Source organism: Belonocnema kinseyi, chromosome 3 (genome assembly GCF_010883055.1).
Source record: "Belonocnema kinseyi isolate 2016_QV_RU_SX_M_011 chromosome 3, B_treatae_v1, whole genome shotgun sequence".
Lineage (NCBI taxonomy): Eukaryota > Metazoa > Arthropoda > Insecta > Hymenoptera > Cynipidae > Belonocnema > Belonocnema kinseyi.
The window spans coordinates 6669492-6683432 of NC_046659.1; the positions used below are offsets into that span (position 1 = coordinate 6669492).

General features: G+C 34.4%; 1 protein-coding gene across 2 annotated transcripts in view; it reads left to right on the forward strand.

Moving 5' to 3' along the window:
• LOC117168858 (dynein heavy chain, cytoplasmic) overlaps positions 1–13941 on the forward strand; it is a 318168-nt gene that overhangs the window by 246772 nt on the left and 57455 nt on the right. For both annotated transcript variants that reach the window (XM_033354725.1, XM_033354727.1), the window contains 2 exons: positions 5974–6175; positions 6923–7121. In XM_033354725.1, coding sequence (XP_033210616.1) covers positions 5974–6175; positions 6923–7121 — 401 coding nt within the window. The remainder of the gene's footprint in view (positions 1–5973; positions 6176–6922; positions 7122–13941) is intronic.

The window sequence follows — 13941 nt, forward strand, 5'->3', positions numbered from 1 at the left end:
TATCCAAAACATCGATTTTTTGAAAAAAATATCAATTTATCACGTTTATTGTCCACTTACGCCGACTAGGAGTTGTTTTTTTGAAAAAAATGACTTAAAATTTGTGATCAGCGACCTCAAAAACCCCCAGTAAAGTATTTTCAATCTTTATAAATCGGTTTAAAATCGTAAAAATTGATTTTAATGTCATTTTAATCAAATTTGAAGCAAATTTTCACTTTTCGCGATTTTCTGCCTTTTCATCGCCGTATGGTGGGTTGAAATTTTTGTAAAAAAAAATCAAAACATGGTTTTCGATGTATTTTTTCCCGTAGAATTCGATTCTGAAGTCAAAAAAATAAAATTTTTCTTTATTTTGTTTTTTATTTTTAAAAAAACCATGAAAAAACCGTAAAAAATGAGGTTTTTCGATCAAAACACCATAAAAAAGTAGCTGGACCCTACTTTTTTATTGCAAATTCGGATTCAGCGTCGAAAAATACATAAGAATATATAGGTCTGGTCAATTGCACAGACACTTTTGTTTTTTTTTGTGGGCCTGTGTAATTATTGAAGAAAAAAACATTTTTTTCTACGAGGAAACGGCCGATTAGGAGACTCGTTTAACTAAATTGTTATAAGCAATCTATATTGTTTATGCTTGATAAAGCTTAAATTATATAAAAGGTCTTAAAGACAAGTGAATCACTTTTGTCCAGAAAAATCAATTCAGGTATGAGAAAAACTCGTTTATAAAGAATTTGTTTATAGAAATTATTTATAATAATTAAGTTAAATATGATTAAAATTAATTATGTTCTATGAATGCATGTGCAATAATTCCGGCTGATAGTGAGTTTCTATCTGTATTTTTTCTTGAGATAAAAATTCTCAAAGCTAAAATGGTCAATTTTGTCATTATATTTGTTTATTAATTGCTGCTCTATGAAAAAAAAAAATAAAAAAAAGCTTACCACAATTCTCTTAAAAATTAATTGCTGAGCATTTCTAAAAAAAACTTTTCAATCGGTTAAGAAATACGACCTGTGGGCGATTATGAACAGTAAATTCCTATTCCAGACCACTGTGCCTCGGTTCGGTCCTATTGCCACTCCCAACTAAACCAAAGCCTCCATCCGAGAGAGGCCTATTGTGGGTGGAAGTGCACGATACTGTTGACGGAACCGCATAATTCGTTGCATTGGGGAGTTAACCCAATGCAACAAGGCTGACTGCAAGAGCCAGAGCTCTTGGGCAATGGGGTCGCCATATCCCTGCGCCAAAATTGATTATTGTTATTATTATTATTAACATTGGTTCATTAATTTTAAATTATTTAAACAAATTAAAATTGTTTGCATAATTTTTATTTTTAAATTTCTTTTTTTTTTTATTAAAAATTATTACCATTTATTTAGTTTTCAAAATTAATTTTTTAGAAATAAGAATTATTACTGTTCTATTGGAATACTTATGAATATTGTTTAATTATTTAAACAAATTTCATTTGTTTAAAAAATAGTTTTTTCCTAAAAATTCGCCTGACTGGCATTTATTATCGTTAATAACATGAATTTGTTTTAAAGTATTTTTTAATTGTATAAACAAATTATTATTTATTTTGAAAAACCTTTAATTTGTTTAAACAATCATTTTTCCAAAATATTTTTCAAATTTTCTGATAAATTAAAATAAATTGAAATACATTTTTTAGACAAATGGAATTTGACTACATAATTTAAATTAATTAAACAATGTTATTAAATATCCCACTAGATAAACAATCATAATTTTTATAAAATTTTTAAAAATTATTATAAAAAATGGATTTTTTTCAGACAATTAAAATGAATAAAAAAATGCAGATCAATATTCCACTAAAGAAGTATTAATTATTTGTAATAAAAAAAATTATTTAAAAAAATTCTATTCGTTTAAATAATTGAAAATTAATATTTCGATGGTTATAAACATTCCACTAGACAGTGCTGATAATTTTTATAAAAGAAAAGAATTTTCGAAAAAAAATTATTGAAGCATATTTCATTTGTTTAAATAATTCGAAATTAATCAACTAATGTTGATAAATATTCCACTAGACCCATTTAAATAATTTTGAGTTCAAAAAATACGAGAATGCAGTGCTCAAAAAGTCGACTTCATGAAGAATTGACACTTTTGGTTTCAAGGGTAGTTTCGAGGACTCGTGGGGGTGTGTTCGGGGTGTCAACCACTTATGTCTGATACATGAAATTCTTCATTGGATAATTCTCTACAAGCCTCTATACTTTTCTTCAATTTTTCCCGAATCCTAAAAAATTATTCCAAAAACTAAAAAAGAGTGATTTTTTCACATACATTTTGCATGTGAAACTTTATCAAATCAAAATAAATAGAAAAAATTAGGGTGTGCAATATGATGCATTTTTTAAACATTTATTAATGCAAAAGTACAACTGCAACCAAGTCAGTGAATAATAAGGTAAAAAACAAGGCTTTGCCCAATGTGTCAAATTATACACACTGCTCTTATTAGATGACTTGATGCAGCGACCAATGCAGCCAATCACCTTAACAAAAGTGCCGTGGGAGATCATCAAGTGGGATATTACAATGGAAGAGGAATTGGTTCGTCTCTACAACGAAAGCGTGAAGTTTGAAATGAAAACCTAAAAAGTATAAAACTTTAGAACGAAATCTAATGCAAAGTATCCTTATATAAAGCGCCGAAAATGAACATCAGTTAGAGGAAGCTGCGTCACATGATCAAGCAGCGGTAATTGATGTTCTTCCTGAACCTGGTGATGGTCCTCCAGAGGCAGATGGCCTAATACAGCCAGAGGCAAGAGCAGAAGTACAATAACCAAGAAGGCGATAAAAATGAACATACACAAAGTTAGCCACAAGAATAAATCAGTAGCATCTAGATAACCACAAACGCTTAATATCTGCACGCAGATTCGTTTCGGCTTTTGAAATAGCTGTTATGACATATGTGTAGTACAAGAACACCGGGCCGCAGAACTAGTCAGGGCTAATCAGCAGAGTAAGGTGCAAATTATGTCGATGGATTCATTATAAGAAAGGAAATAAAACCAGAAAATTGTTACAGAATTTTACTAAAATCATCCACCCTTGGTACATCGAGGCATTGACACCAGAAATATCTTATAAAATTATAGACTTCTAACGGCAGAAACTTGGAGTGCTTACTGCTATACTGCGTCGGCAAATAAAATAGTATAAGAAGGCAACAAAATCGATCCTTTCAAGAAGATGAAAAAGGGTCTATGGTAATCTGAGTGTAAAGAAAAATAACTAGCACGACATCGAAGTCCCTCATTTGGAAGACATGACTAACTACTGATCGGGTATTTGGGGAAAAGCTAACAGAATCAATTTGGACACACCGTGGTTCTAACTAAAAGAAGCAAGAACAAGCAATAAACTTGAAATGAGGCTGAATCACATGACAGCTTCAAATCTTTTAACGGTTTTGAAAAGGACAAGTAACTGGAAAGGTCCATGCCCGGGCATCGTCCACAACTTTTTGTACAAGTACCTGACGAGTATGCATCCTGCGTTGGCAACGTGTTTTCAGAAGATCATCGAATAACAAAATCTGGTGCCAGGCTTTTTGCTCAAATATAGTACGTATATTTTGCCTAAAAAACAAGACGCTTAAAATCTATCTGAATTTAGAACGATAGCCTGTCTTTTAACAATTTTTAAATTTATTACAGCTGTCATTGAAAATAAAGTATATTCTCACAGAGACGAGAATGACATCCTTACAAAAGAACAAAAGGGATCTTTAAGAAATTTGTGGGCCAGTAAAGATTTAGTCGGCATAGACGCTGTTGCCATGACACAAGCTCTTAAACATCAAAGAAACTTACACGTGGCATATATTGTCTACAAGCAAATGTTTCCTTCCGTAACATATGACTATTTGCCTGAAGTCTTAAAAATATACAAAATCTTCCCTCGCATCATTGACTTTATATGTCGTTCGATGATACTTTCGGGTACATGAATCAAGTATTTTGATCATTGGCAAACAAGGATAATTAGATTAATATGCATTACGACAGCTATCTTTTAAGAAGATTCCTTTGGTGCATGAGATCGATGTCACAATGCTTTCACTACAAGATTCAGATTTTTCTAAAGGGTTCTGTTAACTCTGGAAACAAGATCAAGACAATCAACACCTATGCCATCCCTGTCCTCACGTACTCTTTTGGACGATTAAACAGAACAATCCGCGTGAAAATTACGAAGCACAGAATACACCACAGTAATTCGGCAATTGAAATACTAGTTCTATCACGACATCTGTAAAGCGGATCTTAATTACACGCCCTTTGAATTTGTCCTCAGAGCAGGAAAAATACCTGGGCGTGCCTCGAAGCCACATTCAGGGCGTAACATCAGTTAATGATTCTCTTCGAAGCAGTTACAAGCATCTTTTTCAATGGATTTGGTCTTCAAATCTGTTGGCATTTAAGAAGGTATTTGCAAAGAATATGCTTGCCGTCCAGAGTCTTTTCGTTTGAGATGGTTTAATGGACAAAGAACGAGCTTATGGCCCTTGATATCGCCACATAGTCAGAAGAGCTTGGATATGAATTCGTCCGTTCCGCGTTTATACATCCCAAACCGTCAATCCGGCTGCAGACTTCTGGATCTCCAATCTCACACAAGTGTAGAAGATCATCCGTCTTAGTATACCGTGACCGAAATTAACGTCAAGAATTTCCCAGTGATAGGTGCAAATCGTGTCGTGTATACGCCGAGTACCTAGAACACATACCAACCAGGTATTTCACTCATGCGGAAAACACATATTTCTACAGCGATTGTAACGAAATTAAAGTAGATTGTAAGCGAAATTAAAGTAGAAAACTGTCATCCTTTGATCGCTTCTTCTCTGCAGAAGAAGCATGAGACTTTTGCCTGGTCGTCGTATTGAGTCTATTGCAGAATATAACCACCTATTTCACGTTCTTCAGATGTGGTAACAGTTGAAACCTTACCGCGATTTTCCCGGGTGCAGGTGCAATTTTTTATAATGATACTTGCTTCCGGCGAAACTCTATGGTTTTCGTTACGGCAAACTTTAAACTGTATGTGTGTCGGTTTTTGTGTCGCGTAATATTTAACACCGGATTGATCCAGTATTTTTCTCATGTCTCTCTGACTTATTAGATTTTAGACAATCGAAGACCGTTATGATGCATCGAAGGGATGAAGAAGGTGGAACATCTAGGAGAATGTCTAATTCTGAGACTTCCATACAAAATAACTCCTAAAGCAGGAGAATAAGACAGAAGTATTACGGAATAGTGACAATTTTTAGATTGATAGGCGTAAGAAGAAACGGAAATCAGTTCAAGGTCGTTTAGCAGTAAGAACAGTAATAGAAACCTTTTTTTTTTAGTTTTGCACGTTCTTCAATAAAAATTCCTGTGTGAAGGTGCAAAATCCATATGCAACCCTTAATGAAGTATTAGAAAGAAAAAAACACTTTCTCAAAAATAACCAGATTCACCTCATTTTTCAAGCAGACGATTGGCCTTTGTTTCAGGGGAAATACAGTTTACGGTAGATACAAATCACCAAAATCCCGGTAGATTTACATAGAAAAATTTCCATCGTTAAAAGCATAGTGAGGAACTTTTACAAATTAAAAAATTATCGCAGCATGATATTTAGCAAGTACTGTAACTTCATTACGTTTCTTAAAAATTGCTAGCATTGGCTGCAATTTTTGTATTCTTTACGTGAAAATCGCCAGTTAAAACACAAGTAACTTTAAGTTAGATGCATTGGGTTTTTAATATTTTTGAGTCTACAACACTAAAACAAATCGACTGATGCGTGTTCACTTCTAGAGAAAATCCGCATATTATTTACTGCACATAAATTTCATGTTATGATGCATCATAATATTGAAGAAAATGAATATATAATTGTGTTAATAAATGTTAGGAGTTGCAAGCTAAAAATGAAGCTGCAAATGCGAAACTGAGGCAGATGGTTAAAGATCAGCAAGAAGCAGAAAAAAAGAAGGTTCAAAGTCAAGAAATTCAACAGCAACTCGCTATTCAAACAGTAGCAATTGATCAAAAAAGAGAAGATGTCATGGCAGATTTAGCACAAGTAGAACCAGCCGTTATTGATGCACAAACTGGTAAGTTCTTTAAAGTTATGCTATCTACTAAAAGCAACTAATATACCTCATTCTTTTTTCCTATTAATATTGCTTATATTATTTGGCTGTAGTTTAGTAAAACTTTTAATTGAACCGCTTAAGAATGAGGTAGTTTTGAAAATGATGTTTCCTCCTGTAAGTATTTTTCGGCAGAGCTAAAAATGATAATTGACAATACAGAGATTAGAATTATCACATTGGGCCACTAATAATATTTTGTATGAATTTTCTTTTTTCTTTTTTTAATTAAGAAAATATGTGTTTTGTAGCTACATAAATTTATCCATCACATAGAAAATACGAAATGTAGCAAAACATAAGAACTGGTTTGCTCTATTTTTATGCAAGACTATTGGTTTGAGTAAGAATATGCTTATAACTCGAAATATTCTATTTATCCACAATTTTTTACAAAGATTTATCGAAAAGCTTAATAATTTGGAACAAAATTATAGAATTTAAATTCAAAAACACCTACGCAAACAGGTTATTTTTATTTCCGTTTAACTTGTTTGAAATATTGCATAAAAGCAAGAGGAAAAATAAATCAGGAATAGTACAAAAAGTCGCCTTATTGACATCCCACCTCGATGGGCTCAAAATTTCAAAAGGTCGAATATAAGAAACATTTTAGAAATACCGATGATGATGAATTAATAATAGTAAAGAAAATTAACTGCAATTATTATAAAGTAAAGTATAATACTGATATTTTTGTCTATACAGCGGTGAAATCAATTAAAAAACAACATTTGGTGGAGGTGCGATCAATGGCGAACCCACCTGCCGTCGTTAAGGTTGCTTTGGAATCTATTTGTCTACTACTTGGTGAGAATGCAAGTGACTGGAAATCAATTCGTGCTGTTATCATGAGGGACAATTTTATCAACACTATTGTCTCTAATTTTAGTACAGAGGATATCTCGTAAGCATAATCTTATCTTAAGTGTTTTAGAAATAGTAGAAGAAAGAACTGTAAGAAGCACAACAAAATTAGAAAAATATCATATTGCAAAATTAAATTATGATACAAGTACGAGAATCGCTAACCCGCGCGCGTATTATATACTGATTTTTGCAACCCGTCTAAAGGGAAGCTCGTGACATAAAAAAAATATTGGACAGCGTGTCCAAATTGAAATCTTCAGCCTTCTGTAGAATATCTGCATGTATAAATTCTGAAACTTCGGGGTCCCTATCACGCGTCCGGTGACTTCAGATTGGTTGTGATCATTTTTGCCACCAATCAGAAATTAGCGATTCCCTTAATTTTCATGCGTGGAATACAGACGACACACACAGTTTCCTTCAAAGTGTGCTTAATTATGAAAATTCCTCCACAAAAGAATGATCGAAAAATTTGCACATTTGTGCGCCCACGAATTCGGACTTCCAATCTATACTAAAAGTAAGTTTATTATGAGACTTTAATCGTATGAAAGTTTCAGATTGGTCTGCATTTTCTTTTTCAAAATGCGAGGAACCAAAGTTTTCTCTTTGCTATGTTGATTTTTGACCCTAAATGTGTTTTTCGGGGTTGTAACAATCTACCCATAGACAGGATAACGTGAAACATTCGGCCTCTTAAATCTCGAAAACAAAGTCAGGCCAACCTAAAACTTGCAGAGGATCAATGCCTCATGATAAACTAACTTTTTGTATAGATTGGAATTCCGAATTCCAGGGCGCACAAATGGGCTATTTCAATCTATAGTTCTATTTCATGAGTATATTATAGTCCAGGAGCTGATAAAATTGATCATGTATCATTTTATAATGATTAAAACTTCTCATATCGTCTATTCTTCATGTAAAAGTTTTGGACTTGCTAGTGTAGCACACAGATTAAGTCAAGTGACTGATGAGATAATGATGTTAAACGTTTATTTGAATTGGATGTATGAAATATTTTGCGATGATGTTGTAGGTAGAAAATTAGGACCATGCTGTAGTTTGGAGTTCGCTTTTTATCATTGTTATCCTTACACAGCGGTCTTGAGCGCTAGAAGTCAAAACAGTCCGATGTTTAATAAAACCGCCCTCTGTGCTGTTGTCAATACCTTACTGACTCATAAATGTTCAAGATGTTCAGTGCATCTTGCGTGCACATTGCGTGTAGCCGAAATAACAATGGGATGTATAGAAGCATGATTTGCATTGCTCCATATGGTGTTTACTTAATGCCTTAACTCACTATACTTGTGGGTCTTGGTTTTATACTTGACTGCAAATTTCGATTAAGTGGACAAGCAATGTCGATGATGTAGACTCTTCCACTTGTTTTTCTCGCATCACGATGCTGGGTCGATTGGCTCGAATAAAATGACCCTTCTGGATAGTAACATCCCAATATGAGATGCAATCTTCGTTTTCTAAAACGGGCATTGGAATATACCTATAGAAAGGCATCCATTCTAAGGGTCCTAGGTTTAAGGTAAGTTGATGATATATAATGCCCGCCACATCATTATGTCTGTGCGGTGTAATAAGAACATCAAGTCTCTGCCCTCGGAAGTCTATAATTTCATCCAATATTGCTGGTGTGAATGTCTTGATCTACATAGGGTGGATGATTTAGTAACATGTATCAGCTTTCTGGTCCTCTTTCCTTTCTTATATTAAGTCAAATGACCCAATTTGCACCTTACTTTGCTGACTTCCATATCCAACCTGATCTTCCTTGGTGGCTCTCGATTCCTTCTTGAGGCAAAAACTGCCTTTGTAGGCCTAGTTCTGTAGTGCTATGTTCTAACGACTGCCACAGATGCATAATACAAAAGAGTTTGCATCTATAACGCAGTTAGTGTTGTGTTAAAATGCATAGGTAAAACCTTGCTGTTCAGGTGTTTTATTATTGCATTCAGAGCATTTGTGAAGTTCATCTTTAGTAAAGAATGCCTTTGTGTTTGTTCGACATGTTTGAATTCTACTATCGACGATAAAATTCTAGTCATCTGGCTTTGGCATTGAAAAAGTAAGTGAAGAAAAAGTGATAGCTTAATATAAGAAGGATCATTGTAAAGGTGCAAATTTTGTAAGTTAATGAGACGAAAACTAATATTCCAAAAAAATGTTGTAGCCTGCAGATCTGAAAATCTGACAAAACCAAGGAAATTTAAAAACTTTTAAAGGCTGTGAAATTTGGGGCATAGTTTTTTATTGAAAAAATAATAGAAAAAATTTGAAAAATTCGTGGTGGTACTTTAAAATTTCTGAACAAACTCCCGTTGGAAAATTTACAACATATAAAAAGAACTGTTCGTTTTTTGTATATAAATATGCAACTGAACTATTTTCAGTTCTAATGAAGATAATGAAGTGATTTAAATTGGAGGTAGTTAGTTAAACTATCTGTAATAATTTACAATTTTAAAGAAGTATGTGCTTCTTCCTGTCTTTGTGCAGATTGCGATATTTGAAGTCAGTCTTTCATATGGGAAAGGAAGTTCCAGAAACCAGCGTGGTGCCGTTTTTTCAGGGGACTGAACTCGATTTTCCTCAGCTTGTGCTACCCAACTTGTGCTCTGAGCCTCAGTCTGGCCTTGAACGAGACTGAGCGAGACCCTAATTAGACCTTAAGCCCACAATATAAATGGCAACTTGATACGAATTTTTCGTATATTGAAGAGACTAAAAATATTGTAAAACTTTGAAATGAAACTTTGAAAACATTCTTCACATATACGCAAATTGAAATTATTGAGATATTTTCTTACTTATGAAAGACGGAAATTTTTTTTTAAATCTGAATCTTTTAGTTCTTCAGAATGGTCTTTATCACTAGAATCATCTTCACGAACGTTAAAAATAAGCGTTTCATTTCCATTAGCATATTCATTCGTTGATCAGTACCTCTATACTTCTCTTCTATTTTTTCGACATGTTTCACACAGTTTTCGCAGAGTGTTGGAGGATTCGTATTCATGACAGCTTCACACAACGTCCAGACGTCATGATTTTGAAACTTTTATTCTGTTAAGCAAGCGCAGTTCTAGGAGACCTGGCTTCGTTAAATGTTTAAATGATTCAGTGTGCACTGGAAGAGATATATTTCTTTTCACCATCCACTGAATGATGTCGGCTTTGCGCCAACTGGACGTGTGATTGTGACGTTCAGGATCGATCATAGTATGGCAGGGTGTTTGATCGATCATAATTACAGATTTAGATAGAAGTTTGTGAAGCACCTTCCTAAACCACTTTTCAAAATGAGCCGCGTTCATTTCATCATAGTTGTCGGAACTCCCCTTTTTATCAATGATGCATTTCAAACTGCCATCCAAAAATCCATTCTTGCTGCCAATGTGCCACCTACTGCAAATAATAAGAAATCGAAAGTCTGTCATTTTGGGCCTAAGCTCTAAACCTGTTCCTCATACTGATAAACTAATGTCCATTTTAAAAAATAATTTTTAAATAATATTTAGAGGTGGCGCCATGCTTTCAAAGTATTCGGTTCAATATTCGATCGAAGTTCATAAACTCGTCAACTTTCCAAGAAAATATTAACTTTGCCTGGTCACCTTTGTTACAGTAAGCGGATTATGGGGAAGTGGGTGAGGTAATTACATGCGAATTTTATGGTCTTTGACTCAGGTTATAGGAATATATAATGAGAATTTAAAGGTTTTATACCTGTGCTAGTCTACTGGCTGCTTTTCTTGAATTCGCTTTTCTTAAATTCGGAACATTTTCAACCAGATGTTTTTTTTCAAATGCGTAGATCTGACGAGTTTAAAGGAGCATTCATAACCTCTTATCTACAAAAGAACCTTCAATTATGACTAATACGCGTGTTTCGGATTTTATTCTATTCTAAAAAGATCATACATATCAAATATCGAAATATCTCGCACCATCTCGAAAAAGTAACGCGCAAATGTGAGGACTCGATTCCTTATTGGTTAGTCATATACTTGGCGTCGAATTTGAATCTTTTGCAAGAGCCTTTCACAACACGTGCGCTCAAGCACTTTATAGAAAAGAGTACATGCATTTCGATTAACTTCATGTGTAGTCCCTTAGCCGGATTGGTCCCAATTTCCCCTAATTTCCATTTTAAAGTCCCAATTGCAAAAGAGTCAACATTTTTGGCTTAATGAAATAATTGAATGAACTTACTTGTAAGTGAAGTTCGATTCTAATTGTATGAGCGCCACCGAAGAATATATCAGCTCGTAGTTCCCCCACTTTGTGCTTGCGTTGCCACAGTTTAAAAAAATAACCAAAAACAAAAAAGCACTCCTGCTTCCTTCGCACGTTCGGCTATTCATTATTTTAAAGAATGGCCGTAATCTTTACTAATAGGTCATAACTAAGAATGAAAAAATTAGTTAGAGGGCCAGTTTATTTATATACCGGGTGAGACTGATCTATTCTTCGGTGGCGGTGGCGTTAGCAGATTACGGCAACCAATCTGATAAAAAAAATTTATTACAAATTTTATTACATTCCGAGATATTTATGCGAAGAGTTCCTTACGAATATATTAATTCATTAATTAATTTAAAACAAGCTAAGATTGACTGTGTATCAACCCTCTAAGATAGACCTAGCAAATTGCTGGTTATCCTTTACAATCTCTCTGTCGTAAAATCTGGCGAACTTTTGAGACCTGTCTGTCCAAGTCTTTCCAATTAATTATAAATCAGCGCCACGCCTTTTAGCGGCCGATGTGGACGCATGTCGTGCACTATGAGCTGAAAAAATATCGGTATCGATACCGCTCTCAGTTAAGGTTTCTTTAACCCAACGACTTGAAGTTTGCGAAGAAACAGTCTCATAGGGCTTTTGGAATTAAATGAACAATTCTTGTAAATCAGGTAACGATCTAGTTTTTAAAAGATAGCTGTGTTAGGCTGAAGCTGCACATGTTTTTCTACAGAGTAAAACGGTAGGTATAGTAAAGGCTGTGTTTTATTTTTATTTTATGTCTTAATGCGATCGGGAATCTTAATCTCAAATTCCGTTCCTCTGTCTCTAATGTTAACAATCGTCATGAATGAGAATGTTTGCATTCTGCGACCAGTTATAAGAGCAAGCAAGGTTACTAATTTTTTCGATAATTCTTTTAACCTTAGCTCTTCATTTGGAGGTATTTCTAAAAAATAATCTAATACTATCTTTGGATCCCAGGTGCTCTCATAACGTGGTCTTGAAGATCTCAAACTGGACATGCCTTTAAAAAACGCTTCACTCTAGGGTCCTTAGCGATTTCCGAGTCTGGGATTAATGAGATTGCTGAACTTGTGGCGTTTATGGTGCTATGTGACAACCCCTTTGCAAATTTGATGTTTAGGAGAGCTAGTAGATCTTCTATCGGAGGATTAAACAATTCAATCGATCTCTCGGCAGAGAATCTCCACCATTTTTGACGTGCCACGTCATACGATTTTGTCGAAGAAGAGCTTAGAGAACCAGTCATGACCTCCTGCGATTTCTCTGGGGCTCCTCGTCTCAGAAACGCCTCCCGGATAACCACCTTACAACCAGGATAAGGTTGTTCCAAAGCGGATGAGGATTCCTATCAGACGAAATCAAAATATTAATATCTGTATTAAATTTAATTGGTTTGCAAATCATTAGTGAATAAAATAACGGATACCTGGTCTGGGTTGGCGAGTCTAGTACTATCATGATTCCCTCCACCTGATCTCTTTTAATTTTTGTAATAATTCTTAATATTATACTAAACAGCGAATACGGAATTTGAATTTATTCTATTTGAAAACAAGTCGATTTCTGGTTTTCTAAAGTTTTGGCAATCTTATGGAATGCGGAAATAGATAGTTCAAATTCTGTTTCAGGTTCTAATTTTCGCGACTCGCCATCTGCTTCAAAATTATCTTTTGAACTAGTATAGGAAGTAAAAATCCAAATATAGCGCTCCTCGCACCATTGCCAAATCTCTTTTGCGGTGTTATTTAAGTCCTAGTACTGAACACCCCCCCCATTCAAGACAACTGTCAAGACCAAAAAAGGCGGCTTTGAGTTCTAAGAAATTTATGTGAAGCTTACGTTCAGACATTCACCAGAATCCACTAGCTTTTTGATTATCACATGCAGCTCCCCACCCTGACTTAGAAGAATCAGAAAAAATCTCAGAGAAATACAAGAGCTTTAATAGAGTTATTACCAGATAAGATAGATGATTGCCACGATTTTAAGTCCAATGGATTAAATCTAACAGTCATGAGAGCATAATAATTTTCACCATTTTTTCTTAATGCTAAAAATGCTTGTCTTTCTAAATCCTTTGTGTAGGCCCAGCTGTATTTAATAGCTGGACAACAAGCTACTATAGATCCTAAGAACTGTGCGAAAATTCTTACCCTACACTGCAAAGTTTTACTAAAGATCTCTAGCTGTTTCTGAATATGAGATCGCTCCCCAGGGGTGAGTTCTAATGTCGTAGATTAAAAATTATAAATGAACCCTGAGAACTTACATCTCTGTCCGGGATTCAACTAACTCTTTTTCCAATTTATTATGAACCTTAAGCTTTCTAACAACTCTTTAGATGTCTTTAAATTCACCCCACAGTGCTGATATGTATCTTCAAAAAGCAGAAAGTCGTCTAAATAAAGAACCGAACTACGAGGGTAGTTCAATAAGTCCTTAGAATGAAGTATAAAAACAATTTGTTTTGGGTAATTTTTTTTTTATTTTTCAACATAATCTCCTTGGAGCTCTATATACTTGGTCAATCGCTTTTCAAGTTTTTTTAATCCTTCAGAAAAGTGCGT